Below are 24,131 nucleotides of genomic sequence, written 5' to 3' on the forward strand. Positions count from 1 at the left end.
CCCCCCATCACAGTCACTGTGATCTGGACATCAGAACCCAAACCTTATGACTCTGAATCCAGAACATTCTATTAGCACTTCAGTCCAAGATGGGGATATGTATATACTGGTCAAGAGCACAAGGTTTAGAGTCACACTGACCATCAGCAATTTGCTGTGCAACTTTAAGCAAGTCACTTAAGCTCTCTGGACTCTAATTTCCTCATCTTTAAAACGGGACTGTGTATCCATTATCTAGTGCTGCATACACACAACCTCAAAATTTAGTGGTTTAAAAATTGGACGTCATAAAATTTTAATTTTGTGCTTGAAGAAAGTGAAGACACAATCCCAGAAATGGTAGAAAATATTTACAAATTATATATCTGATTAGGGATTTATATCAGAATATATAAAGAACCCTTACAATAACAATAAAAAGACATCCAACTTAAAAATAGGCAAAGGATTAGAATAGACATTTCTCCAAAGAATACATAGAAAATAGCCAAAAAGCACATGAAATGATCCTCAAATCATGAGTCAGTAGGGAAATGCAAATCAAAATCACAGTGAGGTACCATTTCACCCACACTGGAATGGCTAAAAAAAAACCCAGGCAATAACAAGTGTTGACAGGGATGTGAAGAGGTTGTTGGTGGAATGTAGAATGGTGCAGCTGCTTTGGAAAACAGTTTGGCAGTTCCTCAAAATATTAAACAGAGATTTACCACATGACTCGGCAATGCCAGTCCTAGCTCTATACCCAAGAGAATTGAAAACATATGTTCACACAAAAACTTATACATGAACACAGCAGCATTACTCATAATAGCCAAAACTGGAAATGCTCAAATGTCCGTGAACTGATGAATGGATAAATAAAACACAGTCTATTCAAACAATGGAACATTATTCATCAGTAAAAGGAGTGAAGTGCTGATACATGCTGCAACACGATGAACCTTGAAAACATTACATTAAGTGAAAGAAGCCAGACACAAAAGGCTGCATGTTATGTGATTCCATTTATATGAAGTTTATAATCTTTAAGTAGGCCTCTAAAATAACTCTACTTCTTATCCTCATTTTACAGATGAAGAAATTGAGGCCTAGAGAGGTATTCAGGCCCTTGGGAGGCTTGCAAGAAATAATAATAACTAGCATGTATTGAACTGTTACTTATGAGTAAGGCACGGCTCTAAGTACTTTGTATGAATTAACTCATTTGATCCTTCCAACAAACCCATTTCACAGATGAAAACTACTGAGGTTAAGTAAAATGCATGCTCAAAAAGGACATACTGGAATCAAAAGTATTTCGAAAAATAACAATTGATTACTACAGATGTGACTGGTTCTGCGGATCTGGAAATTGTTGAAAGGAAAGATGGTTATCAGAGAGCTTATGTCGCTTGTCCGAGTCACACAAGGACAGATACAGGATTTGAACTCAATGCCAAAGCTTGATGACACATACGGACTCTTCCTAAGATGCCCTGAACTGTCACGGTGTTTGAGCTCTCAGGGTATCGCATGCCACACACCCCTTCTCCACGCTATGCTATCACATGGGCCCATCTGCCCATCCCTACGAGACCCGGTGCTGCGCACGGGCTGATGACCACCGACCGCAGAAGCCCAGGCATGTATCCAGAGCCCTTCCTTCCACGGGGCTCTACACAGCCTGCCCTGCCCACAGGCTCCTGCGCCTCCTCACCCCGCCCCCCAGAAACAAAAGAATCAATCCTGGTTCCTCTGAAGAGCATCTCCCTGGCCCCGAGACACAGGCCTCGCCACCCTCTGTTGATGATACTTAGCACCGCACTCAGACCGCGGTGAGAGCACTGGCCTTCTCGCAGGAGCCCATGGCGCTCGGCCCTGAAAGACCACGGTACCGCCACGGCTATTTCCAGTTCACGGCTCTGGGCAGTTCTGTGGTTGCCTGAAGAGGTGTTCCAGCACCACCTGTTTATGTCTTGGAGGCCATGTGAGCATCTTTCCACGGGGCAGGTGAAGGGTCCTCTCGGAGCTGGTGCCAGGACACCTGCCTCCGTGGCTCAGGGAGGTACCGCCCTTGGCCTTGGAAGAGCTTCCAGAAGCCCATTTGCCTTTCAAAGTCCTCGCAGCCTATTGAGCTCATCCCAGCCTTGCCTGTCATCTCTTCACCCACCTCTCTCACCAGGAAGAGAGAACACAGTTCTACGCATAAAACCTAGAAAACCCTAGTGGAGGGAGAGGAGGGGAGTCCTCTGAGATTCTCTTTGAAACCCCTGCTCCCCTGGTTTGTCCTCTTCCCTGCCCCCTCTCCCATGCATAGAAGAGTCAGGAACACAGAATTTCAAGGCTGGAAGAGCCTTCGTGATCCATCCTGCAGTGATAATACATCCTCTGATCACGGCAGCGAATACTTACACAGCGCTCAGTGCCAGCACCGTTCTTAGTGCTTCGTGAAAAAGCCATCTCATCTTCACAGCAGCCCTGCAACACGGGGGCTACTGTCACCCGCCTGCAGAAACCAAGGCCCCAGGAAGCCACGTTACTTGTCCAGGGTCGTTTACACAGCTAGGAAGTAGCGGGGCTCCCGCATCCACAGCTGAATCATCTCTGCAGGGAATGTCCTGTGAGGCCAAGGAGAGAAAGTTGGTTGCCCGGGGTCCCCAGCTCTGTAGCCCGGCAGGAAGTTCCCCTGTCTCCTGACTTGAGGAGAGTTAAATATTGAGTATATTACCCAGAGAAACTCAGGGAGCAGCAGGGGGGAGATTCAAATCAAAATTTGTCTGATTCCAAGTCCAAGCTCTTTTGACCACCATTCTACAAGGACACATGGGTGCACACAGACAAAGACACACAGACACACACACACACAGAAGTGTTGTCTCCTGTCCATATATTCTATAGATTGGGGTGGAGAAGGGGCCAGGCCCCGGGGAAGGTATGGCTGTGTTCTGCCCTGAGGTGATGAACTTCAGTCCCTCTGAATCTGTACCCATGGGCATCCCATCTGCAGACCTCCTTGTCCCCAAACTCCTCTCCTGTCTGACCTGGAAAACAGCCAGCCTCCGAGCAATCGCCCAAGTAATGTTTTTGGGTTTTTCTGTACTCACTGAGTCCACTGAGGCAAGATTTCTTTTCAACAGCCATTGGAGGTCCCCATCTCTAGAACCCCTGGATCTGCCAATACGTACAACCACACAGGAAATGGAGAACACACAAAGGAAAATTTGAACCTGTTTGTTTGTGAGCAGACCTAGAGCAGTTCTGGGGGCAGAGTGGAACTTCTCAAACTCGGATAGACTGCAGGAGGAAAGCTCCACCAGGGCCTGGGGTGAGAGGAGGAGCTGTGGGGTGGGAGAGAGGGAGGGTAGAGGGGGTCGAAGACTCAGCCGAGAGTGCAGCGTGCGCTGGGGCCTCTCCGTTATCGTCCCAAAACTTCATGGGAACTGGTTCCACTTTGGATGTGTTATTTGACCATCCTGAAATCAAGCTGTAAAGGTTCATGTATAGTATAGTTCATTATTTTATTCATCTTAGGGATGCTTCTAAGGACACTGTCATCTCTTGAGGGAATTCTTTCTAAAGTCCATAGGAATTTCTTTTAGAAATTAGTGCTAGGTGTAAAAACTAGTGAAATCTAAATGAGGTCTGTATTTGAGTTAATAGTATTGAACAATGTCAGATTCCTGGTTTGGATCATTGTGGATCATTCGGCAAAGCTGGGTGAAGATAACACGGGAACTGTCTGTACTATTTTTGCAACTTCTTTTGAGTCTTAAATGATTTCAAATGAAAAAGTTATAAATTGTAAAAAAAAAAAAACAGTCTAGAAAGAACATTGCTTTCCCTAAAATATCTGGTATGTAACTTTTCTGATGGTAATAATTTTATTGCAGAATAAACCTCCCATTTTACTTTGGCTACCAGGAAGCTCAGAGTCAAATTTTAGATTCTCTCTAGAAATACCAAGGTCCTTTTGACCTATGAATGTATGTTCTTTCTCCAGATGTTGACTTTCTACTTGTCAGCTAAAGAAAAATGCACAACCTAAGAGTTGCCAGTTATGTTTTATTTGGGAACCTTACTGAGGACCATAGCCAGGGAGACAGGCTCTCAAATAGCTCTGAGGAACTGCTCCAAAGAGGTAGGGGAGGATATATAGGAGGTTTTGCTGAAAACAAACAAACAAATAAACAGACAAACCATGGAGCTGAACATCAAAAGATAACTGCTAATCACAAAACACAGATATCTCAAGTTAATGATTTTAGTGCTTTTCTACGTAAGGGAAGATGCAAAAGCCTGGGCTCATTGAAATTATTCCTTAAATAAGTATCTTAAGTATCCTCTTTTTCTGCATCCTGAATCCCCTCAGGGTGCATTGTGGGTGAGGGATGCACTGGCTGTTGGCTTGATGGCTACAACGTTCTTTTCTTTTTACTGGAATGGCAGGCGACATTCTTTGTCCGCACAATCTTACTTCTATTTCCCTACTCTTGACTTTTCAGCCTTATTTTTTCTTTTACCATTATTTTATGGTACTTATTTCTTGAGAGTGACTTTAAATACTTTATGAAAAGAAATAGTGTATAAATACAGAAACAATAAGACAGTTGTCACAGCTACCTTATGAGATGTTCATGCGCTTTTTTTTAATTATCTAAGATTTCTGTTTTACCATTAAGTTAAAGAACTTACCTAGTATCAATCCTCCACCACATAGGATTTTGCCCAGAGAGTCACGGGCAGGTTTCCAGAGTGTTGAGAGCTCCGGCTTTGGCTGGGATGTACCCGGCAGAGGGATGTCCAGCTGGTGAGCAGCTCGGGCTGACCCTTCAGGCGGCATCTCCCGCGAGCAGGGCCAGCCTCCTCTGACCATTCCTCTGTGTGCAGTCCCACCAGCACAGATGCCTTTAGATGCTGGAAGTTTGGGGTCCTTGAGACAACCCCAATTCAAATGCAAACACTCCTCTGAGGAGGGGCCAGTGTTTTTAGCAGCTGCAGCCTAGAAAGGAGCACTCTGGAAGTGCATTTTAGGAAAGTGCCTTTTGTGGACAATGTGAGCCACACACTGCTCCATGGATCAGCTTGTTATTAGAACTCATTCCACTGTGGATTCGCTCAGAGCTCTCAACAGACCCGATGCACAAAAAATACAGAGCATCCCATTCACCTGGAGAGGAAAGTGGGACCTGACAGCCTCTGGGCAGAGGCCACACCACGCACCACACCGCCCCACAGGTTAAAAGATAAAAGATAAAGAGAGGATTCTAAAGGCAGAAAGAGAAAAACAAAGAGTTCCTCACAAGGGAACCCCCATAAGGCTGTCAGTTGATTTCTCTACAGAAACGTTCAGGCCAGAAGGAATGACAAGATATATTCAGAGTCCTCAAGGGGAAAAATCTGCAACCTAGGATACTCTTCCCAGCAATATTATCATTTAGAATAGAAAGAGAGAGAAAGAATTTCTCAGGCAAGCAAAAGCTAAAAGAATACAGTAATGGTAAACCTATCCTAAAGGAAATATTGAAAGGTCTTCTCTAAATAGAAAAGAAGTAAGAATCTATAGGAAAGAGAAAATCACAGTTGGAAAGTAAATCATTTAAATAAGCCAGTACACAGACTTTTAAAAAATTTTCTGTTAAAGCAATCATAACCACACTGAACAGCAAAAGAATGAAAATGAAGATGTAAAATCATAAAATCATCAAAATCATAAAATATGAAGGAGGAGAGTAAAGAAATATAGATTTTTTTTTCTAGAATGTGTTTGAGTCTATATGACTACCAGTCTAAAGCAATTAGATATAGGAAGATGACTTAACATACTTGAAAAACAGGGTAACCACAAATCAAAAATATACAATAGAGTCACAAAAGCCAAAAAGAAAAGAACATAAGCATAATATAAAGAAAATCATCAAACCAGAAAAGGAAAAAGAAAAAGAAAGGGACAAAGAAGAAATTTAAAATCAATGGGAAAACAAGGTTAAAATTGGCAATAAATACGTATCTATGAATAATTACCTTAAATGTCAATGGATTAAACGCTCCAATCAAAAGACACAGAGTCGGGCTTCCCTGGTGGCGCAGTGGTTGAGAATCTGCCTGCTAATGCAGGGGACACAGGTTCGAGCCCTGGTCTGGGAGGATCCCACATGCCGCGGAGCAGCTAGGCCTGTGAGCCACAACTACTGAGCCTGCGCGTCTGGAGCCTGTGCTCCGCAACAAGAGAGGCCGCGATAGTGAGAGGCCCGCGCACCGCGATGAAGAGTGGCCCCCGCTTGGCACAACTAGAGAAAGCCCTTGCACAGAAACGAAGACCCAACACAGAAAAAATAAATAACTAAAAAGACACAGTCTCGAAAAAAAAAAGACACAGAATGGCAGATTGGATTACCAAAAAAAAAAAAACAACCTACAGTATGCTGCCTACAAGAGACCCACCTTAGGGCAAAGGACAAGCATAGATTGAAATATTGATTAACATGTATTATGTGTCAGATGCTGTACTAGATTATAGAAATACACAAATAAAGAAAATAGTGTCCGACTCCTAAACCGATGATCTTTCATGTTCACAGGACACTTACTATGTACCTCGTCCTGTTTAAGCCTCACAGCAGCTCTAAGAGGTTGGTGATATTGTCATTCATTCCCACTTTACAGATTAGGACGGTCATCTGCTGAGAATGGTGGTAATACCTCTCAACTGCTACGGGAAGGCATGGGTTAACACTGTAAAGAAGCTCTCGGAACCCGAGTCCTGGGAGATAGTGGACAGCACTTCTGTCAGGGTGTAATGGGTTCTCTTTATGTGGAAATTCTGAGAAAACCCAGAGAGAGCCGGTGAGTTGGGAGGAGAGCCATTGGCTGAAGAAGCCCCAGCCAGGGCCTGCCCTTCCCCTCAGCGCCCTGCTTCTCTCCCCTGCAGGTGTCTGCAGCAGCATCCCGGGGACAGCCTGCCCACAGCCAGCGTCATCCTCTGTTTCCACGATGAGGCCTGGTCCACCCTCCTGAGAACCGTGCACAGCATCCTGGACACAGCGCCCAGGGCCTACCTGAAGGAGATCATCCTGGTGGATGACCTTAGCCAGCAAGGTGCCCACGGGCTTCCTCCAGGTTCCCTGGGGAGGGCCTGGAACCTGGGGGGTTCCCGTGCACAGACTGGGGTTTGGAACCTGTGCAGGCAAGGTTCCCCAAAGCAGACCTGCAGATGGGATGCAGGAGCAGGTAACTCATTAGTGAAGAGCCCCAGGGGCACTGCTTCTCTGTGAATACCAAAGACCTATTCTACTTGTTGAATCCTCAGATGCAGAACCCTCAGACACAAAGGGCTGACTATGCTGTCCTTTTATATAAGGCACATGAACATCTGCAGACTTCGGTATCTACGGGGGTCCTGGAACCAATCCCCTCAACCAGATACTGAGGAACGACTATACATTGTTCTTTCCATCTCTGCTAGTTTGCTTATCTGGGTGCACTCAGCATGCCCATACACATAGCATTTCTGATCTTGAATACAAAGACTAACAAACTTGTCTCATCCTGTCAACTCTATAGATTGTCATTCCTAAAAGAACGTTTAGACTTTTGGTCTCAATTTCCTACCTCCCATTTTCTCTTCGACGCACTGCTTTGCCCAGTCACCGCTACCACTGCAGTGAGACCGCTTTGGCCAGGGCCACCAATGACCTACTGGCAGTCACATGAAATGGACCCTCTGTCTTTGACTTCCTTGACCACTGTCTTAGCTCAGGTACCCTAGAAGCAGAGCCTGAGATGGGGCCTCATGTGCACGTGATTTGGCGGGGGCGGTGCCCTCCGGGGAACACTGTAGGGGAGTGGGGAAAGCCTGAGAGGCAGAGGAAGGAGCTGAACTTAGATGTGGCGTCAGACGAAGTTCAGCCACAGCCTGATCCCAGGGGGAGCCCTGCAGTGTAAACTGCACCTCAGCATCTGTCTTGCCTTGAGGCAAGGGAGCGGGCTTGGTACCCTGGCAATGGCGGGTCATTGACTCTGGCACCTGGGGTGAGGGGTATCATTCTGCATGACTCCCTGCCACTTGCAGGACAGGTGGTTCCAATACTCTAGGGCACATCTCCAGGGAAGGCTGCTGATTGCCGTTAGCAGCCAGCCCACAGCAGCTGGGCACATGCAAAGCAAACCAGATCAGTAAAAGGGATCTCAGGGCTTCTGAGTAGGGCACCAGCAGTATCTGTTTCAACCTCATTGCTGCATTTAGAATGTGAGCGAGTTCTCTCCTCTCTTAGTTTTACGACACCATTTCTTTTGGTGTTTACTGGAGAGAATCCTGACCCACCGAAACTAACGAAGCATTTTACACCTTCACAACCACCACCATGTACGTGCTGCTTGGGACTCTTGTGCTCACCACAGCTCCCAAGATAGACCTGTTCACAATGATCCTGGTGAGGGTCATTGCAATCTCGTGGGCTGTGGCATCTGTGACCCCACTGTCCTGTTGCTTCCAGGACAGCTCAAGTCGGCTCTCAGTGAGTATGTGGCCCGGCTGGAGGGGGTGAAGCTGCTCAGGAGCAACAGGAGGCTGGGCGCCGCCAGGGCCCGGATGCTGGGCGCCGCCAGGGCCACCGGGGACGTGCTGGTCTTCATGGACGCCCACTGCGAGTGCCACCCGGGCTGGCTGGAGCCCCTCCTGGCCAGAATAGCTGGTGACAGGTAACTCACCCCCGGGGGCTGCAGAGCAGGAGGTGGGAGAGGGGGAAACAGTCCACAGCCTCAGCCACTCAGAGGACACCCACCCATCACTGCCTGTGCTGACTGCCAGCTCTAGTGCCCAAGCCAAGGAGTAAGAGTCATGGCCAGAGGAAAAGGAGAATTTCCAAGGGGAAATGGGCAACACCCTCTTAGAGGTATTCCTGGCTCCAGAGGCTGTCAAGAGGCTCAAGAGCTGTTTCCCACTTGAAGACTGGTCTGGGCTCCTGTCTTAGGAACACCTAGTTCTTAAGGTTACCTAATTCTCAGCCGGGGCTGGGCCTGCTCCACAGGGAGAAACAAGGTGGGGCAGGGAACAGAGAACCTCCGTTCGAGGGCGTAAATTATGGAAGGCAGTCTGAGGAATCCTCTGTGTGTGTGTGTGTGTGTGTGTGCACGCGTGCGTGCGTGCGTGTGTGTGTGTGTGTGTGTGTGTTGAAGAGCAGCGAGCGGATCAAGATGCCTTCAGCTCTGCAGAGGGAGCAGCCTTCCTCCTGTCTGATGCCCACAGGAAACTCTCCAGCCTCCATCCTTCTCCACTCCCCTCAGCAGGCAGAGTCCTGGAAGGGCCAGCGTCAGTCTTGGGGTCGCACCTGAGCAGCAGAGCTCTGGGAAGAGGGAATTCAGAGCTTTTTGCTTCTCAGTATAAGATACTTCTCACAAACACGGAGAATTTGCATGAACTTCCAAAATGACTTTGTACGTTGTAGAGCTGGAGGAACATCCAGGCCTGGGGAAAATAAAGAGTGGGTGAGATGAACTAGGGTTCATTCTTCCTTGCGGTAAAAAGTTTGGTTGGTAAGTTTGCAACTGCAGGTAGCTTTTGGCTCTCTGGACAGTGGTGCCTTGGTTGACCTCACGTATTTCAGTTAGCTGGTGTTTGTTGATGGCTCCATTGAAACCCAAACGCTTGACCTCCTGGAGCTTAGAAAGGCTTAAGAGAGGATCGATCTCGTGTCTGCCTGAGAATTAAAACTCAGTTCACAAGTGACAGGATGATGGAGTGAGCCCTCTCCTAACTCCTCCAAGTCAGACAGGGAAGCTTTGCTATTTTGTTTTAAGTGAAGTCCAAGAACACCAGCTACATCTGTAGATTCGAAACACAAAGCTAAATATAAGATTTTTTTTTTTAACCACCTTTTTTCGAGTCCCTAGACTGTAGTTACTTCCTAATTCAGCTCTGGTTGGGCAGCCGCTATGGTCCATGGGAATGAAAACCAAAACAAGGAAACATCTTTCACTTCATTCACTGACATTTTATTCTTTATCTCTATCCAAAATGTACTCAAAGAGGCTTTTGATGAATCACTTATGTATCTGGCTAAAACAGAAGGGAAAGGAGATTTCAGAAAGGAAAAGATAGTGTTAGAAATCGGGGATAGGGACTTCCCTGGTGGCACAGTGGTTAAGAACCCGCCTGCCAATGCAGGGACATGGGTTCGAGCCCAGGTCTGGGAAGATCCCACATGTTGTGGGGTAACTAAGCCCGTGCACCACAACTACTGAGCTTGCTCTCTAGAGTCCCCGAGCCACAGCTACCAAGCCCGCGCGCCACAACTACTGAAGCCCGCACGCCTAGAGCCCGTGCTCCGCAACAAGAGAAGCCACCACAATGAGAAGCCTGCGCACTGCAACGAAGAGTAGCCCCTGCTCACCCCAACTAGAGAAAGCCCGCACGCAGCAACAAAGACCCAACACAGCCAAAAAATAAAGAAAGAAAGAAATTTATTTAAAAAAAATAAAACATACAGGGAAATCTGGCAAATTTAAGTTTAAAAAGAAAAGAAAGAAATCGGGGATAATACAGTTATTAGAAGTGAGCTTTACGTATGACTGAGCCTCCAGCAAGACAGAGTAAAAAGAGGAATTTGATGAATTTTAGGGTGATCGTTTTCTGATGAAAAGGGACGTACACCTTTTATCAAGAAGGACACAGCTCAAAGGTCTGGGGTGAATTGATTGTGTGGACGCTTGAATGCAGTTTCCTTTCTTGTCCTGTTACCATTACTAAGATGGCAAACTTGATGGGGTTCTTTAGAATTCAGCCACACAGCTTCCCTGCCTCTTGATTCTGAAATTCCACAAAATGCTTTGCCAGTAGCCAAATACATCTCGATTGCTCAGCTCATTCCACAGTAAGCGGAGACTTGGGACGGTGCCCTCCTTTCCTCCTTGACCTTGCTTCTCACTTTTCTTAGGTCAACGCGAGGTGCTCCAAAATAGTGGAGGCCAGAGAGATTAAGTTCCCCTTACCTTCCAGAGGGAACAATGTGAAAAGCGCAGGACAAGCATATCAAGATCCTTGCTGTAAATATAAACCCCATGACTCTTCATGCCAAGGCCAGTCACTTGAGGCCACAGATTAAAGCAGATCATTGAATCCCAGGACCACCCTGGCCCTCTGCATAAGCGCTGGGCTCGTGCCAGCCCTGGCTGTCTCTGAGGTGGATGGAAATTGATGGGAGTATGAACAGCATGGCTGGCATCTCTTTTCCAGGAATCTTCCTTTTCTTAGACTGGTAACTTCCAGCACCCCTGAGTTCAGGCCTGATTCATTGCATGGTATGGATTTTAGAAGAAACTATTGTGAGAGGTCAGAAAAAAAGTGTGAGTGAGATACTGACTAGGTAGAGGGCAGCTCCTGCTACACCTAAGTGATTACTTTTTTAATTAAAAGGCAGAGTTTCCAACCTGTACCAATTTCCCACATTACCCTCTCTGAGGTCACGTAATCCCAGGCTGTGCAAAAAAATTGGGATAAAATACAATTACCAACAGCAACAGTAAATGAGCAAATCAACCTAGACTCACGACTTTGCTGAGAGACACCACGTACTCATACATACACACACTTTAACAATGAGGACCCTTTTGGGGCTTGACAATCCTGATTCCTCAAGCCAATGAAGTTTATGATCTGGGGAGGAACAAGAACTAGACCCTAGAGCAGGGGCCCGTGAACCCTCTGGAGCTGCGCACGATACTTTGTATATGTGCATATGATTATTTTCTGAGGAGGGGTCCATAGATTTCCCCTGATTCTCAAAGGGATCAAAGACCCCCAAAGAAGTCAAGAGCCACAGTCCTAGAGCATTACAGCTGAGAAAGACCTTTGTGAGAAGTAGTTCAACCTCCCATTTTATGAATGAGGAAGCTGAGGCCCAGAGATAGCAACAGCTATCTCAAGATCATACAGCACATTAGCGGCAGAGCTGAGCCTAGGTCCCTATTCCCCTGTGTCTCAGTTTTATCCTGAGAGGTTTTTTTTTTTGCTGTACGCGGGCCTCTCACTGTTGTGGCCTCTCCCGTTGCGGAACACAGGCTCCGGACGCGCAGGCTCAGCGGCCATGGCTCACGGGCCCAGCCGCTCCGCGGCATGTGGGATCTTCCTGGACCGGGGCACGAACCAGTGCCCCCTGCATCGGCAGGTGGACTCTCAACCGCTGCGCCACCAGGGAAGCCCTATCCTGAGAGGTTTTTAAAGAAAGGGGCAGGCATGCTTTTTAATGAAATAGGCCCCCCATTCCTTATGGAAAAATATATTTTCTAGGAGAGTACTGTTCAGTAGAAATAGAACATGAACCACAGATATAATTTAAACATTTCTAGTAGTCCCATTACAAAAGAAAATGAGACAGATGACATTAATTTTAACAAAATATTTTAGCAAACCCAATATGTCCAGAATATTATCACTTCAATATGCAATCTGAGATTTGTACATCTTTTTTTTCAAACCAAATCTTCTAAATCCAGTGCGTATTTTACACTTAACACCACATCTCAGTTCGGACAGATGCTATTTTAGGTGCCCAGTAACCGCGTGTGGCTGGTAGCTGCCGTATTGGGCAGCATGTGTCTGGATTATGTTTCTGTCCCCCAGCAAGTGGAGGGTGTGTATCCTTTATCTGCTTCCACGATTCTTTCCAGGAGCCGGGTGGTGTCTCCAGTCCTAGATGTGATTGACTGGAAGACTTTCCAGTATTACCCCTCCAAGGACCTGCAGCGCGGGGTACTGGACTGGAAGCTGGATTTCCACTGGGAGCCTTTGCCGGAGCGAGAGAGGAAGGCTCTCCTGTCCCCCATCAGCCCCATCAGGTGAGGCTCCTTCACTCCACCTGCTTTGCTTTTACTTCCTCAGGGTGGACTCAGCACCAGGCTGCCTGGGCTAATCCGGTTCTCCTAGTTTCCTAGCAAGTTACTTAATCAGTAAATTGCGGATAGTAACGGTATTTAGCTTATAGGGTTGTTGTGAGGTTTGAATGAGCTAACATATGAAAAACATTCAGAAAGTGCCAGACACGCAGCTATAGGTGTTATTATTCTTACAATGTTATACGAATGGAGTCCAGCAAAGCTTCCAGATACTGGAGTGGAAAGTGGAAGCACCTTGTCTGGGGCCTCAATCCAGCTCTGTCTTACCAGGTAACACTGGAGTTCCCCTGCCTGGGGTGCTTTCTTGGTAAAAAGGAAGAATTCAGCCAGGTGAATGCTAGGACACCATAAGTCTCAAAATATGTCCAACTTTATGGTTTGCTTCTCATGTGTTTGGTTTTTGGACAACTATTCTATTTAAGTCAAAGTTTTAGATATCTTCTGCTTTATAACAAACCATCCAAACTTAAAGGTGTGAAACAGCTGTTTTATTAAGAGCACGGACTCTGGGTTGTGAATTCTGAAAGGAAGCATTGGCGTTGGCTGTCTCTGCTCCATGGTGTCTGGGGCCTCAGCAGGACTATCCTTTACTAGACTAGACTGGCTGGAAATGACTCAACAGCTCCGGGCAGGAATCCCCTGGAGTTTGACGCTGGCCGTCGCTGGGACCCAGCGGGAGCTTCTTCCCCATTCTCTCCTTGAAGTCACTGAAGGCAGGTTAGTTGGGGTTTCCTACACCCCGGCATTGGGTTTGGAGAGCAAGTACCCAAAAGGAGCCAGGCAAAGCAAGCTATATCCCCCGACCGATTAAAAAAATAATCTATTGAGGTGAAATTCATATAACATAAAATGAACCGTTTCAAAGTGAACAATTCAGTAGCATTCAGTACATCCACAATATTGGGCAACCACCACCTCTTTTTAGTTCCAAAACATTTCCATGATTCCAAAGGAAAATCCCTTACTTAGTGTCTCCAGCTGTCCCCTTTCCCCAGCCTCTGGCAATGCCCAATCTACTGTCTGTCTCTATGGATTTATCAAATCTGGGTATTTCATATTAATGGAATTGTACAATAGTTAACCTTTATGTGTCTTCTCTCACTTACTGTGATGTCTTAGAGTATGTATCCCCTTTTATAACTAAGTCTCAGAAGTCACCTAAGGTCACTTCCTCCAAAGTCACAGGCCCACCCAGGTTCACAGGAAGGAGACTTGGACCCACCTCTCAGGGGTGTCAATGTAAATGTCATGTTGTAAGAAAAGCCCGTGGGATAAGGAATCTGCCACAGCTGACCTGCCCAGTGCCAAGCAGTTACCCAAGTTGTTTCCAAATGCCTAGTCCAGGGACATGAAGTGAAGGCATTAGGCACAAACAGGACTTCCAAGAGTCTGCCCGAGGGTGTGCAACTCTCACAGCTGACATGTGATAAACCATGAGCTTAGATACGCAAAAAAGATTTCTTTTTATTTTCTACTAACCGGACTTAGGCAATTTCTGTCTTGACCCCTGCTTCCTAATGGCAGAAACCTTCCAGACAAATTAGACAAATTCAGTGATAGCTTAGTCATCTCATCTTTAAATCTGTCATCCATGCTTGTCCACCTTCCCGTCCCCCTGGGGTTGATTTTGAGCTCCAGGCTTCTGTCGGGGAGGTGGGTGGGGAGGGAGTGCCCCACCTCGGGCTTTAGCTGTCCTGCATCGGTGTTCACCACGATGCACTTTCACTGGTCGTGGCCTCTGATGCGGGGCTGGCACGCTGTCCCCAGTGGCCCGCACCTTCCACGTGGCATCTGCTGAAGTCCCACATCTTCTCCTGGCCCCCATAGCACAGCACATGCTGGTATGCTGATGGTACAGGAGGCTCCATGGAACTGCACCCACCACCTTCTGCCTGGATCCCCAGGGCCCCCAAGACCTTCTGCCTGGGTCCCCAGGGTACCACCTAGACCCGTCTCCCGGTACCGAAGGTGGTCAGGGGGTTCCTGAACTCCCAGGGCAGCCAGATGGGAGGTGGGCAACATGTCCCCTGCTCTCTGATTCCCAAACAACAAGCACGGGATCCTCTTCTTCCAGGAGTTAACCCCGAAGGTGTAAAGGTGGACACGAGGTCCTTCTCAGGGATCTACCTGCATCTTTGTCTCTTGGTCTCCCCACGGGCTCTCTCTTCTCTCCTCAGGGTGGAGGATCTTATCTAGTTTGGACATAGAAAATACTGGCTCTGTGAGGATGATCCCTCATCTTAGGCATAGGCGGCAGCTTTGTCATTCAAACTTTAAAGCTCAGAGTCTGGTGTCTTCGTTCTTGGCTGTTGGGCCATGTTGGAGTCAGCTCAGTGGTCATAAGAAAATACTGCATGTTGGGTGGCTTAACCCACATTAAATTTATTTTCTCACAGTCCTGGAGGGTAGAAGCCCAAGATCAAGTTTCTGGCCAGTTTGGTTTTTGGTGAGACTTCTCTTCCTGCCTTGCACACAGCCACCTCTCCCTGTGTCCCCACAGGATAGAGAGGGGGCCCTGGGGTCTCTTCCTCTTCTAAGGGCACGAGTCTATCAGATCAAGCCTCCCCCCTTATGACCTCATGTATCCTTAATTACTTCCTCAGAGGCCCCATTTCCAAATACAATATACGCTGGGAGATAGGGCTTTGCCATGTGAATTTGGGAGGGACACATACATTCAGTCTGTAACAGGCCAATACCAACCTTGGGTCTTGTATACCCAATGGGGAAGTTTCATGGTATTAAGATGTAACTATGAGGGGTCGGGGTGCAGAGCCAGATAGATTTCACCTCCTTCCATCATAGGTATGAATCCTGAAAGTGCAGAGAGCTTTGAATGCTTTCTAACCTCTTTACTGGTCCATCAGCCTCTTCTGAGCACCTGTTTCATGCCAGACACTCTAAGGGCTGTGGACACAAAGAATTGAAAGAGAAGTTTCCAGACCTCTTCGATTTATGGTGTGGGGAGGGTAGTAGATCGGTGAGCAGTATGAGGGGTACCGGACAGAGGGGCCCACAGGGAGTTAAGAGAGGTGCTCGCTTGAGGGAACAATTTATTCTGCTCCAGCCGAAGCAAAGGGATTCTATTGAAGAGAACACACTTCTCAGAGGACCTTTACCCAACCTGAGGCAAAGGCACTTTGACCCCAGGCATCAATCCTCTCTGGAAACTTCTTCTAAGCCTCAGGGCCTCTCTGATGGCCAAGGTCACTGTAGGTCACCTTGACCTACCATTGGCCAAAGTCAGCGCCAGAGAGAGCCCAGCCACCTTTGCCCTCAGCAGCCGGTCCTTCCCTGAGACCCGGCTGCTACCTGGGGCCCTACAGAGGCCTCAGGCTCCCTATCCAGGGCCCAGATCCCTCCTCACACACACTATCATACTTTTCTACCCATGTCTTCCCCACCCTGAATACTCTGACTTCATGGCTTCCCTCATCAGTCTGGTGAGAGAGCACGAAATGAGGAATTAGGACAAGGTTTGGTACAGACTCTATACAGATGCTAAGAAAATTCCAGAAAGGGCATCATCATTTGTATACTTGCAAATGATAGTATTAAGGAATATTTACTGAACATATATTATGTGCTTATCTAATGCTGTAAACATAGTATACATATTAACTCAAACCTTACCATAATTCTGTAAAGCAGTTATTGTTACTAATTACTGTTATTAATCCCATTTTACACGTGTGAAAAGTGAGGTTTATAGAGATTAAATTACAGATGAAACCCCCAGAGGCTGCCCAGTTCCATAAGGTTATTAAGAGGTAGATCCAGGGTTAAAACCCTTACGACCTGGGGCTTCCCTGGTGGCGCAGTGGTTGAGAGTCCGCCTGCCAATGCAGGGGACATGGGTTCGTGCCCCAGTCCGGGAAGATCCCACATGCCGCGGAGCGGCTGGGCCTGTGAGCCATGGCCGCTGCACCTGCGTGTCCGGAGCCTGTGCTCCACAACGGGAGAGGCCACAACAGTGAGAGGCCCGCGTACCGCAAAGAACAAACAAACAAAAAAACCCAAACCCTTATGGCCAGGCTCCTGACACAACGCTTTTCACGGCTCTGATCTGCTGTGTTTTTTTAAAAATTTATTTACTTGTTTATTTATTTTGGTTGCATTGGTCTTCGTTGCTCTGTGTGGGCTTTCTCCAGTTGTGGCGAGCAGGGGCTACTCTTTGTTGTGGTGCGTGGGCTTCTCATTGTGGTGGCTTCTCTTGTTGCAGAGCACGGGCTCTAGGCACACTGGCTTCAGTAGCTGCGGTGCATGGGCTCAGTAGTTGTGGCTCACGGGCTCTAGAGCACAAGCTCAGTAGTTGTGGCACACAGAGTGCTGTGGCACTCCACAGCACATGGGATCTTCCTGGACCAGGGCTCGAACCCGTGTCCCCTGCATTGGCAGGTGTATCCTTAACCACTACACCACCAGGGAAGTCCCCTCTGCTGTGTTTTAAATACAAGTTTTAAATACAGTCTGTCATCCCCAGATACCCATGTCAGTTCAGGACATGGTTTACTGCCAGATGCATCATGAAAAAGCACTTGATTTTCAGAGATCTTTGGATTTTGGCATGCGCATGTGCTTTACATGACATTTCTTTTAATCTCCACAAAACCCTATTATGAAACACTATTACTGTACCCTATTAGAGGTAAGGAAATTGAGACCAGACAGGTTATCTGTCTCATCCAAGATCTTACAAATTGTGAGTGGTAGAATTGGAAATTTTGTCAAGTAATAACTACACTACTGGTTTTTAGTATTGTGGTATAACTTAGCATTTTTAATAACCTAAAGTTCAGTAGTTTTGTTAATGTAAGACTATTTTCTTAGTAATTAAAAAAATATATGAACTCTGAGTCATTCACTCCTTGAGACATACCCAGAGTTTGGCTGCATTAAAATTTGTTCTCATATGGAGGTTCCTTAAAAAACTAAAAATAAAATTACCGTATGACCCAGCAATCCCAGTACTGGGTATATACCCAGAGAAAACCATAGTTCAAAAAGACACACGTGCCCCAATGTTCATTGCAGCACTATTTACAATAGCCAGGTCACGGAAGCAACCTAAATGCCCATCGACAGACGAATGGATAAAGAAGATGTGGTACGTATATACAGTGGAGTATTAATCAGCCATAAAAAGGAACGAAATTGGGTCATTTGTAGAGATCTGGATGGCTCTAGAGACTGTCATACAGAGTGAAGTAAGTCAGAAAGAGAAAAACAAATATATATTAACGCATATATGTGGAACCTAGAAAAATGGTACAGATGAACCTGTTTGCAGGGCAGAAATGGAGACACAGATGTAGAGAACAAATGTATGGACACCAAGGGGGGAAAGTGGTGGGGAGGCGGGTGGTGGTGTGATGGATCGGGAGATTGGGATTGACATGTATACACTAATATGTATAAAATGGATAACTAATAAGAACCTGCTGTATAAAAAAATTTTTTAAATAAATTAAAAAAAAAAAACCCAAAAAACAACAACAATGAAAATTTGTTCTCTTTTGAATAAAGAGATCATGGTTCAAAAGCCTCTGGCTCCATCCTCCCCAGTTAAACCCTTCTGAGGGATGCTGTTGCCATCTTCATTCCCTCACTCGGGATTCCAGCTTTCTGTGTTTTTAAGTCATGTGTATTTCCCCCAGAGCAGATGGGGACCTATCTACTTCCAGAGTCTCTGGGGGATTCATCTTAGAATTGGGGAGGGGGTGAAAATGGTCACGAAGCAAACAAGAGGGTGAGATCAGGGGTGAGGGAAGAAAGAGGACTGCCGGTTCCCTTGGTCCATGCCTGGTGCTGCCGGCCTTAGGGCATCTTATTTAACAAAGGTCTTCTTCCCAAAATCTCGCCAGAGGGGCCTCTCCCTAAAGGAGCAGTACCGGAGGATGAGGTATAAAAGGCCCAGGCAACCAGAGCTCTCTCCTTTTTTTTTTTTTTTTTGCGGTACGCGGGCCTCTCACTGTTGTGGCCTCTCCCGTTGTGGAGCACAGGCTCCGGACGTGCAGGCTCAGCGGCCATGGCTCATGGGCCCAGCCACTCCGCGGCATGTGGGATCCTCCCGGACCGGGGCACGAAGCTGTGTCCCGTGCATTGGCAGGCGGACTCTCAACCACTGCGCCACCAGGGAAGCCCATAGAGCTCTCTTTTCATGAAATACTGGGATTTCTGACATGCTTGCTTGGCTCCAGTCTTGAGATCTGTCTGAGCCCTGAGTCCACTCTCTGGGCCACTGGAGCGCCCCCTACCTGCCATCCCCCCACCGCTCCCCAGATGCTCCAGGTTCTGAACCTTTCTACATAGTCTCACCTTCTCTCTCCAGGAGCCCTGTGCTGTCCGGCGGGGTCGTGGCCATGGACAGACATTACTTCCAAAACACTGGAGCGTATGACCCTCTCATGTCACTGAGGGGTGGCGAAAACCTCGAACTGTCTCTCAAGGTACTTCCTGGGCCAAGGGAGGCCCAGGTGGGTTCTTTGGAGCCCTGTGTCCGGTCACAGCTTGGAGGTCAGGGCTAAGGCTTTGGGCAAATTACAGAGTCATTATATGTAGTGTGTCAAACCCTCTTTTCTCCCCCTTTTTCATCTCTCTTGATTTCACCCCAGCCTCCTTCCTGAACTCGCCTGTCAAACCTGCCCTTAGGAAAGGGCGAGTTTTCAGACATCTCCACCTGAGTGCAAAGCTTCCCGTACATTCTCCATTCCCGGCACCCTTAGCATCTTGATAGTTTTCACAGCACCCGTTGGCCAAAGCAAATACCAAGCAGTTCTGTGCATTGAATACTTTGGTCCAGACAACTTAAGTATTTGTCCGAAGAGCTTAGCACCCACTGGGCGCCAGACAGTTTCTCAAACCTTGGAATCAGATTGGACCCGCCACCCTCATTTCCTGTTCCATGTTGATTTTTAACCTGATGCTTGCTTTTTCATGACAGCAACCACCAAAAACCCACCCCAACAAAGACATATATCATTAAAAGGGCAGTGATCTAAGGTTGAAACAATGAATTGCCTTGAACTTGTACTTTTCAGAACACAGATGTCACTATGTTTCTCCTGAACAATGAAAATATCCCACGTGGCCTTTTGAGTTTGCTGCAGCACCCTGGGGTCCTTGGCACCCAGTTTGGGAACCCCATCGGTTTGGATTCTTGGTGTGTTTTGCTTCATGTACTGCCTATCCTAGGCATGTTTTCACTTTCCTCTTTATTCCCAAGTGGGGAATAAAAGGCTTCCTGTCAAATGAACTTCAGGCATTTGGGAGTAGGAGGGAGTGAGTGGAGAGTAGAGACATTTCCAGAAGTAGAAAGATTCTGGTTGAGGAAAGCTTGCTTTGACCTCCACACAGATGGCTTCTGGTGCCTTTGCAGCAGGAGACTTCACAAGCTTTTAGAAATTCCCTGGCCACTATGTATACCCTTTTCCCCGAGGAAGCAGCCTTGGGAGAATCCAGGCGCTAACGGCATGGCTGCATCCTCTAAGTGCTGAATCTGGTCACGTGTTTCAGTAGGGGTGGGGAACCACAGGTAGTGGCAAGGGTGCGAGCCTCTCACACCACGAGTTCTGACCCAGGACAACCACCCTCATTCTCCCCACCTTGTCCCTCCCCAGCCCAGAACCCTCAGATCTGGAAACTCTGCTCCATCCTGAGAACAAGAACCATCTTTCTCTCTTGTGCTCATGATTTCTGGTGCATTTTGCCAGCCCCTCACTCCCCACGTTGCTGGAGAGGAGTACAGAGGTGTTGATCTTCTCCTTTCACTGCAGACCTGGCTCTGTAGGGGCTCCGTCGAAATCCTTCCCTGCTCTCGAGTGGGGCATGTCTACCGAAATCAGGATGCCCACTCCCCTTTTGACTGGGAGGCCACCCTGCGGAACAAGGTTCGCATTGCTGAGACCTGGCTGGGTGCGTTCAAAGAAACCTTCTACAGGCACAGCCCGGAGGCCTTCTCCTTGAGCAAGGTAAGGGGAGAGCCCGGCAGGGTCTTCTGTGCCCACTCAGGGCCACCAGGTGGAGGCTGTGCAGGACCACCTCCCCTCCCGCCTGGAAGGGCAGATAGAAGTTTCTGGCTAGTACTTCCATGAGTGGCCCCTGTCAAGTGGCTCCTCTACCTGGTGGGGTTGTCCTCTGTCTCTTCCAGCATCTCCCAGGGGCATCATGGCCTGGAACCCCCTGATGTCTGTAGGGGTTCTGTCATCACATCTAAGGGGTGTGATCCTTCATCCCGTGGCCGGAGGAGAGGCTGGGTGAGGAGTGAGCACTGCAGTGGGTCTCCAAGGGCCCTTTCATCCCAGGCAAAGTGCTCAAGGCTGTGAAATTACCTAAGATGTGAAACAAATATAACATTGATTTACAATGTTGTGTAAAATTACCCAAGATGTGAAACAAATATAAGTATTTTTTACTATAAAAAATAAACATAAAGGACATCCCCAAAAAGGCACAGAAAAATAAACATTTTAAACATTTAATGAAATGTCTGCAAACAGTGCATTTTCACCTGGTCCACTACCACTCAGCGCCATTCTGATGGCGTGACACGTAAATGCTATTTAATGTGGGACGTGGTTCACAGTGATGCTTGCTGTCCCCCTCCTTCAGCTTGCTCCCAGACACCTCTGTGCTTCCCAGCACATGAACTGTGATATACAACCAGCTTTCCCTGTCCTGCCGCCTGTGTCTCTCTCCTCCCCAGGCTGGGAAGCCGGACTGCACTGAACGCCAGCAGCTGCAAAGGAGGCTGGGCTGTCGGACCTTCCACTGGTTTCTGGCCAACATCTATCCCGAGCTCTACCCATCCGAACGCAGGCCCAGGTTCTCTGGAAAGGCAAGTCATGATAAAAACAAAGTGCAGAGAGAGAGGAAGAGAAGGGGTTCGGCGGTCTCCCAGGATAGGAGCGGAAGTTCAGATGCTCTTCCATGACCCTGGCCACCCAGTCCCAGCTCAGCAGGGCCTCCTTGCGGCGGGTGGCTGAGCTGCCCCATAACCCGTCCCAGGGCCCCTTCACCAGGACAGGTGCTGTCACCTCCTTCAGGAAGCCTGTCCTTAGGGTCACTGGCTTCAGCTTGACCTCGATCATTTTTATGATCTGAGCATGGGACCTTGAGCTACACTGCAGAGAGCGAAGGAGTGGCTGACAGAGGGCACCTCTGCAGCAGAGGGCGGGATTCACTTCTGTGTGAACGTTGCTTACAGCTCCACAACACCGGACTTGGCTTCTGTGCAGACTGCCTGGCAGAAGGGGACGTCCTGGGCTGTGCCATGATGCTAGCTCCTTGCAGTGACAGCCAGCAGCAGCAGGTGGGTGGTCAGTGTTCTCAGACCTGCAAGGGGTCTTTGCTGGGATGGCCCTCCCTTCCCTTTGGGGCATCTCCTTTCAGTGGTCCCATGTCCCTTGACTGTGCATGGTCCCCCACTCTGACGACCCATTCCCCAACCTGCCCCAGCCCCAAGCCCAAATGTGGACCCATCAGAGAATATGAGCATCTGAGCTCGAGGGACATGGCGAGGCTGTTTAGCCAATGTCTTCATCTGACAGATGAGGAAACTGAGGCTTGGAGAGTGGGTAGCCCAGGGGCTTCAAACTCAGGTGTGTCTCCAGGGTTTAAGTGGATAAAGGAAATAAACATGGGGAGCTGGGCGGAGGCTGTTGTCACAGAGGAGCGCCTGCCCCAGCCTCAGTAAATGTCTTTTGTTTTGTATGAAAGCGGATCCAGTATTACAAGATCATCCAAAAATTTAAAAGACACTGGAAATCCAGAGTTTATGGAAAAGATCCCCATTTTTTTCTTTTTCTTTTTTTTTTTATCGAAGTATAGTTGATTTACAATGTTGTGTTAGTTTCTGGTGTACAGCACAGTGATTCAGTTATACATATATAAATATATATAAAATCTTTCTCAGATTCTTTTCCATTTTACCTTATTACTGGATATTGAATATAGTTCCCTGTGCTATACAGTTGGACCTTGTTGATTATCTATTTTATATGTAGTAGTTTGTATCTGCTAATCCCAAACTCGTAATTTATCCCTCCCCCCTTTTCCCCTTTGGTAACCATAAGTTTGTTTTCTATGTCTGAGTCTGTTTCTGTTCTGTAAATACCCTAAGTGAAGTAAGTCAGACAGAAAAAGACAAATATCCTAAGATATCTCTTCTATGTGGAATCTAAAAAATGATACAAATGAACTTATTTACAAAATGGAAAAGCTCCCCATTTAAAGTAAAAATCTGTAATCAGAGGTCAAAGAAAACCTGTGTGCGGGTAAATTTCCACCAGGTCACCTTTCTGAAACATCTGGACCAGCACAAGATCATTAGCCAACTAGAACCAGAGATGGAGAAAGTGGGTCACCGAGCGGGCACTATAGGCACAGAAACACTGAGGAATCAAGGGGACCCTGGAGAATGTTCCCCATTTGCAGCAGTGCCTCAAACCCATAGCTCGTGACTGTGTTCCTAAGACTCCAGGCTTCTGACGCTGAGTCCTGCCCAGAGTAGATATGCTGTGTCTTTCGGGCATTTAATGGGGATCTATGGGGGCCAATACTTCTGGGCCAGAGGGGGAACTTTAGGGCATCACAGGAGCCTGGGGTGTGTGTGTGTGTGTGAAGTGGGGAGTGGGTAGACAAGGCTCATGGCCTCTGGTGACCCTCTGCCTCACTTGCCAGAGGAGACCTTACACACAGATGGGGTCATTGGGTTTCAGAGCTGTGGCCTCATTCGGAACGTTTCCCACACACAGAGCAATGTGGTTTGTGAAACTCCTTCCACAGGGAGAAAGGCTTCCACTGCATGGTCAGGAGGAAAGCAGAGGATGCAAACGCCCCTGGGGATGGGAGGGAAAGAGCACATGAGCTCTCCCGTGGCGCACTGGCGACCAACTCCACAGATTTCCTGGGGCCTCACTCCGCAGCGTGGCTGGACCCTTCGGTACCGAGGAAGGGCGGGGTTGCCCTGTGACAACAAAAGTTTATCGCCCAAAGGGTGACACTGAAAGTGACTGGCAGGCACTGACCACAGGGAGAGTCTCTCCTTGAGCCAGAGGTCCTGCTCTTGGGTACATATGGCCAGAAGGGACCTGAATCAGGTCTGAAATCCACACTGAGTCAGGGGACGAATCTAGAACTCACACCTGGCACAGGAGGACAGAGAGAAAGCTCTGTGATGGTGGAAATAGCTCACCTTCTAGCTGTGTGACATCAGGCAGGCCTCTTAACCTCTCTGAGTCTTGGTTTCCTCATCTGCAACT

The 24,131-nt window shown here is 47.7% G+C and overlaps 2 protein-coding genes across 3 annotated transcripts in view; one reads left to right on the top strand and one right to left on the bottom strand.

Annotated features, from left to right (window-relative positions):
- The window catches only part of GALNT15 (polypeptide N-acetylgalactosaminyltransferase 15), a 45,859-nt gene that overhangs the window by 9,734 nt on the left and 11,994 nt on the right, over positions 1-24,131 (top strand). The window contains exons 2-8 of the mRNA XM_022561760.3: positions 6,911-7,077; positions 8,475-8,679; positions 12,646-12,813; positions 19,202-19,319; positions 20,646-20,840; positions 21,575-21,706; positions 22,076-22,180. Coding sequence (XP_022417468.1) covers positions 6,911-7,077; positions 8,475-8,679; positions 12,646-12,813; positions 19,202-19,319; positions 20,646-20,840; positions 21,575-21,706; positions 22,076-22,180 — 1,090 coding nt within the window. The remainder of the gene's footprint in view (positions 1-6,910; positions 7,078-8,474; positions 8,680-12,645; positions 12,814-19,201; positions 19,320-20,645; positions 20,841-21,574; positions 21,707-22,075; positions 22,181-24,131) is intronic.
- Positions 10,424-24,131, bottom strand: part of DPH3 (diphthamide biosynthesis 3) — a 62,264-nt gene continuing 48,556 nt past the window's right edge. The window contains exons 3-4 of one of the 2 annotated variants that reach the window (XM_089911178.1): positions 24,065-24,129; positions 10,424-21,200 (exon numbers count right to left, since the gene is read on the bottom strand). In XM_089911178.1, coding sequence (XP_089767304.1) covers positions 24,082-24,129 — 48 coding nt within the window. In that variant the 3' untranslated portion in view covers positions 10,424-21,200; positions 24,065-24,081. Of the gene's footprint in view, positions 24,130-24,131 lie in introns of both variants that reach the window. The other variant, XM_089911179.1, reaches the window with a different exon arrangement.

Source organism: Delphinapterus leucas, chromosome 4 (assembly GCF_059928025.1).
Source record: "Delphinapterus leucas isolate spDelLeu-1000000601 "Yukka" chromosome 4, BTC_Dleu_Yukka2, whole genome shotgun sequence".
Taxonomy (NCBI): Eukaryota; Metazoa; Chordata; class Mammalia; order Artiodactyla; family Monodontidae; genus Delphinapterus; species Delphinapterus leucas.